Here is a 5,997-nt window from a genome sequence, read left to right as displayed (position 1 = left end):
TACCCGTCTGTGGGTTCCTCTGTTGAAGTTAATATCGTGCCTAAATTATGAATCTTTTTTTAAATGCGTTGAACTGATTTTTTATTTTTAACCATTTACCAATTAAGTCATGCTATTGTATGAGGAACAGGTACAACAGAAAAAAACATGCCACCTTTCAGTAATAACTGCTTTATAATAAGCATTAATCTTGCAAGTATAGTTCCCACTGCCCTCAAATTATTCACACCCTTCATAAACATTTTTTAAAAATGTTTTACTAATTAGAGGTAAGGAACTATGTTGTATGCTTAAAAAATGGGGAAAATATTTCAATACAATTTGAGGATCTTTTTTTATATAATTATTTTTCCAAAGTTGTTAAATGGGTTATTCACTTCCCTGACAATGTTGAATATATCCCAATGAAAATAAATAAGCATTAACATGATACCTAAAAAAAAAAAATTGATTCAGTCTTGGTGGGCTGTCTTGAGGCTGGCCATAGGTCCCCATTTCATGTGTAAAAATGAGGTGGCACACAACCTACGCACCATTCACCATGAGGATGGCTACTCAGGAGAAACAAGATGGGGCCTTCACAAGTCAGGAGGGGGTTACTAACCAGTAAATGAGTAGATTGCACTTTCCACTATTAGGCCAGTAGTAGTACAGCCGGTTACACCCCTGGAACAGTAGTAAATCTGCGTGGCGGAAGAGGCACAGTGAGGTTTGGGCGCAGAGGCATCAAAGTTAGATCTGCAGAATTTCGTTTTATCTTAGGGCCCCAAAGTGTCCAAATCTACAATCAAATTTACAGTTTAAGTTCTACATTCTAGGCGTTTACCTGAGGCCAGTGGAACCATGAACTTCAGCAATATGAAGACGCGCCGGTAAAAACTGTGGTTCCAGCTGTCGGAAAGGTCAAATTTGGACACGCGTGAATCTTTCAGCAAGTATACAATCCCAAGCATACCTCAAATTAAACAGGTTAATTGACCGCACAATTACTGATACAGAATGGTCATCCCAGTCCCCACACTTGAACTTCACTAGTGGGCACCATAGGATCAGAAAAATCTTTGAACATTAACGGAGGAATGGTCATTTCAGCCTGATATGTTTGTAAATCTCATAAAACGGTATAGAAGGCGATTCACGATTGGGGTTCAAAGTATTTGTGATACTTCTTGGGGAAATATTTGCTTTCAAGAATTGCTACGTAATAATTATTGAAGTCGAATATTTTCTATGTTCAAAAATCAAAACATAGCTCAGTACTTGTATTGCTTTTATGCAGCTTTTTTGTTAATCTTTTTCAAGTGTATAAAAAACTTTGGAGGGCACTACATTCGAGGCCACGAGCGTGTCTTTCGGAAGTAATGTGTTGTATTTGAAAAATGTTTGTCTTCCATTTTACCACTAGAAGGCATAGGTTGACTTTTATTCACTTTTACTGTAGTTAACCATGCTTAGAGGTACGGCACTTATGCCATGTATTATCGTGCTGCAGATATCGTACTGATGTGGCTACTATAGCCTAGCTCTGAGCAATGCGACTCGCAAAACGCATTGTACATATGGTAGTCTACGGTATAGCAGCATACTACTGTGCTGCATGTAGGCCTATTCAGGTTGTAGCCCCTTTTCGCTCCTATACGAATTGAGAGTCTGGAACACAACGTAAATCCGCGTTGACCTACATGTGTATATGTAGACACGGGAATATTTGTTGGATGTGGAAATAATTGTTTCCCATTTGCTTTTTTACGCGAAGCGGCGTTCCAGACTACAAACGAGTGCTTACAACTGTCCTTTTGAAGCGAACTTCCAGTGGAACTCCCGCATTTTTCCGACAGGAACAACTATAGTTGTGTAGGTTACGTTTCGTTATCCATGTCGGTCACACCGGTAGCCGTTAAATTCCAAGCTGGCATCTTTTAATCATCTTTTGCCATTGACACTCGCCACATGTAAGCAGCTGCGCACACCGCAATCCGAGGCAGGTCTCCGCTGGATGTCAGTGCTGGGGGCGGTGCACGAGGAGGCGAGTTTGAGGGAAAACCCTGGTCACACAGGAAGAGAGAAATCAGTCATTTCTGCGAGCGCCGCTGACAAGACCGCTGCAGGAGATAGGAGGAGTATCTATATATAGCCAACAACAGTGGGCAGCGGAGCTTCTCTTCGTGTCGCTCCGTGTAGTTAAGAAGCCAAGGCATTTTTTTTCTCTCACCCGGGAGACTTGCAATTTTCGGAACAAAAAAAAAACCATGTTGGACAGTGGTGGCAAGGTGCTTAAAGAGGGACTGCTGGAGAAACGGAGCGACGGCTTGCTGCAGCTGTGGAAGAAGAAGCATTGTGTACTCACGGACGAGGGTCTCATTCTCCTCCATCCGAAACAGCACGACAACCAGCATCAGCAGCATCCGACAAAGGACCACGGTTGCAAAATCAAAGAGCTGCGCTTCTCCAGCATGAAGACCGTGGACTGCGTCGAGAGGAAGGGCAAGTACGTCTACTTCACCGTGGTCATGTCGGAGGGCAAGGAGATCGATTTCAGGTGCCCGCAGGACGAGGTTTGGAACGCCGAGATAACTTTGCAAATGGTGCAGTACAAAAACAGGCAGGCTATTCTCGCGGTAAAGTCCACCCGACAGAAACAGCAACTACTCGTCGTGCAGCTTCCAGGACACAAGACCATCAAGAACTCCCAGAACGCCGCGTGAGGCGGAGCGTGACGAGCCACATCTGCGGTAAGCCAGCCGCGCGTTGTCCGGATCCTTCGTTCCCCGTAGGCTCATTAACGTTGCCACACAATGGGCAGCGATGCCCCTGTTCGTGGAAATAATCTTCTACCTACAGCCTTGAGCCAATTCGTCAAGTCGTCCGTGGTTTGGTAGCCTATGGAGGAACCGCACGACCTCAAAAACGCTAAGCCTTTGATTTCGATTAATTATAGGTTAACGTTACGATTGTTTCGTTCTTGCTGAGCCCGCGTGAGTAGGCTAATAAATGGGCTACTCACTCAGGAATGTTCAGTAGAACAGTTTTTTTAGTCTACTTGAAATATTCTACACGTCTGAAATGGCATTCACACCTGAAATTCAATGACTAATAATCCACTTAAGCAGGGGTTTTCAAACCTTTTCTGATCCAGGGATCCTCACCCAGGTTCAAAGGCATCCCGGGGATCCCCATCATAAGTTACAAGGGTTACAAAAAAAAAAAAAAAAGAAAGAAAGAAAAAAGATTTTTATTTTGGAAAATTTTCCGTAATATAAATATAGTCATTGCATATCAAGTTTGACCAGGGACCCCCTTCAGTACCTTCAAGGGGTCTGTGGACCCCCTGTTGAAAACCCAATCATATAATAACCCGCGAATTCAAGCCAACACAGGTTTTATTATTTTTTTTACTGTGGTTGCTATACTGCTATAGGCCTATTCTAGTATTTTAGGCTAACTGTGTTCGGATAAGTGCTGGGACATATGAGTTAACTTAATGTATTATATCCACAGGTTACTGGAACACTCCGCAGACAGGATCAGTGGTCTGGGCATTTCTGATCGCCTTCGCCGAGGAAAAACAAGACTTGTCAAGTCACAGTAAATGCTTCATGAGCTTGCCCGAGAATGCTAACCTTATTTTGCCGCGGACTTTACCATGAACAAAAAAAAAAAAAAAAAAAAAAAACTGATGGAGGCGTTCACAGAACGGAAGAAATTGCTGTGCATTCTTGCCTGTTAACTACTTTCTGGTATTTTATTTATTTATTTAGTTTTGTATACGTTTTATTATGTTTGAGTGTGTGGATGTGCAGATTTTTGCTGTTATGTCCTACAAACTGTGGCTTTATATATATATATATATATATATATATATATATATATATATATATATATATATAATGTGGACCTATTCTTGGCATAACAGCAGATAGCAGGTCACTGAAAGGGTATTGTGTGACTCGTTTGTGTTTCGTGACCCATTAATGTGCATTATCTTGATCCAGTATCATGTCTTGACGCAGATCATGTACTCAACATGAAATTACAAGCTTTCCCTCCAGTGCATTGAACCAAAGACCAAAAGCAGCTCACTGTTCATCACTTTAAAAAAAACTGGTTATCAGGAAAATTGTTTCAGGCCTATTTTCACCGGGACTTGATGAAAAGTTACGCCAAAAACCTGATAGTATGTTAAAAATGTGTATTATATTAGCTGTTGCGTGTATCTGGCTTGTTCGTGCCAAATGTGATGGGCCGTACATGTATTGATGCCACCGGTTCAGATTCACAGCGTGCACAACGTCGGTGAACTGCAGCTGCTATGGTTTATGCACTGCGCCAGGTGCACCGCGTTAGAATGGTCATTTAATTCACGGAGTAATCATCATGTGGTGTACAGCATGAGTTCGGTTATTTTAATGTGAGAGCTATTTTCATACTTTTAAAAATATACATTCCATTTCAAATTGGCGTACCGTGATTGTTTTTCTTGTCATTTGCTATTAACAAATACAATTCACACCGCTCTCCCTCTCCCCATTAACTTACAGTACTATTGCATTTTATATTCAACCACCTGCTCTCGGCTAAAGGAAGAAATAAATCGGAAAATCAGTTTGCCGTTACTTGTCCAAACATATGAACTTGTTTCACTCTGTGTCACCTGAACGAGTGATTATGCATGCGCTGTACACATGTTGTGTAGCGTACATGTAGCACAGCACTGTGTATGCTGACAATTCTATCAAAAAGATAAAAATATAAAAAATTTAATTACAGGTAGCCTATTTACTGAAGCTATTATTTAGGGCTAAGGTGGGCTATTGGCAAACTATGAGTATGCTTTGCCAACTATAATTCAGATCTTCACTTTGTTGAGCATAGTAGGCTAGGGCAGGGGTGTCCAGTCTTTTCTGAAAAGGGCCGGTGTGGGTGCAGGTGTCTGTTTCAGCCCAGCACTATGACACCCAGTTCAACTAATTTACCAATCATGGCCTTCAGTCAAGACCTTGATAAGTGGAATCGGATGAACTGGTGATGGGCTGGAGTTAAAACCTGCACCCACGCCGGCCGTTCTTGGATACGCCTGGACACCCCTGGGCTCGTGCCAGACTGCAGCTTGGCACTCCGTAGAGCTCCGCCAAAGAGGAACGTTGTGGAAGAACAAGGGGAACGGCTGAATTTGGCTGTCAGTAGGCCCATGACTTGGCCCGGAATTACGCACTGCTTTACTGCAGCATGTGCGTAGCTGTCGTAAGGTCATGGATGACGACCTCGATGGGCAGGGCTGGTACTCCGGAAAGCCCTCTTAGGGCAGCGAGGGAAACTCGTCGACCAAATCGTCCGTTGCTCGGAAACAGAAACGTATCACAGAATTTGGTGGTTTTTCCATGCCGGCCAGTTATTTACAGTATTCTTTGTTAAATATACTGCATTTATACAAACTGTGATTGCATCAGGGACATTTACAGGCTAGCTGCTATGTAGATTGTCTCTTTTTTTGTGATACCCTTGAAAATAATAATTTCTGTGAGTACACAGTTGCCTGTACTGGGCAGATGTTAAAGCGTTTTTCATTTATAAAGAGAATATTCATTTATTTATATATTTTTTAACGTTTTGCTTTCCAGGAATTTGTTGCACGTTAAGTATCCTCAGAATTATGGTATTTGTCAGGCCTTGTGTTCTTTATTGTGGTGTGTGTAGGGATTTGAAAAACAGGCGCTCCCAGATTTGTTTATTCTAGATATATATTTAAATAAGACACTCAGCAAGACCTTGGTTTCATAAGACGAATCAGTTGTAGTTATGTTTACCAGACTGGAAGTACTCAAAGGGAAGTTCAGTTCTTCTAATCTGATAAACATAACACACTCACCCCCTGGAAAAAAAAAAAAACCATGATTGCTGTAAACAGGATTTAACCAAGTATTATTTTTTGTGTGACTCCCACCCATCTGTCTTTAAAAAAAAAAAAAATACAGGACTTCATGATTGCAAGTGAATGGA

General features: G+C 41.8%; 1 protein-coding gene across 1 annotated transcript; it reads left to right on the top strand.

Annotated features, from left to right (window-relative positions):
- The first annotated feature begins 1,779 nt into the window (after positions 1–1,779).
- phlda1 (pleckstrin homology-like domain, family A, member 1) lies at positions 1,780–4,454 on the top strand. The gene is made up of 2 exons (XM_064342409.1): positions 1,780–2,732; positions 3,499–4,454. The coding sequence occupies exon 1, from the start codon at positions 2,250–2,252 to the stop codon at positions 2,703–2,705; it is 456 nt and encodes a 151-aa protein (XP_064198479.1). The 5' UTR covers positions 1,780–2,249; the 3' UTR covers positions 2,706–2,732; positions 3,499–4,454.
- Positions 4,455–5,997: the final 1,543 nt, after the last annotated feature.

The sequence above is a fragment of the Anguilla rostrata genome, chromosome 7 (assembly GCF_018555375.3).
Source record: "Anguilla rostrata isolate EN2019 chromosome 7, ASM1855537v3, whole genome shotgun sequence".
Taxonomy (NCBI): Eukaryota; Metazoa; Chordata; class Actinopteri; order Anguilliformes; family Anguillidae; genus Anguilla; species Anguilla rostrata.
The sequence above is the reverse complement of the archived record's forward strand: the minus strand, read 5'-3'. Positions and strand labels throughout refer to the sequence as shown.

Coding starts and splice junctions, on each gene's coding strand:
- phlda1 (XM_064342409.1), top strand. CDS start 2,250: ATGTTGGACAGTGGTGGCAAGGTGCTTAAAGAGGGACTGCTGGAGAAA.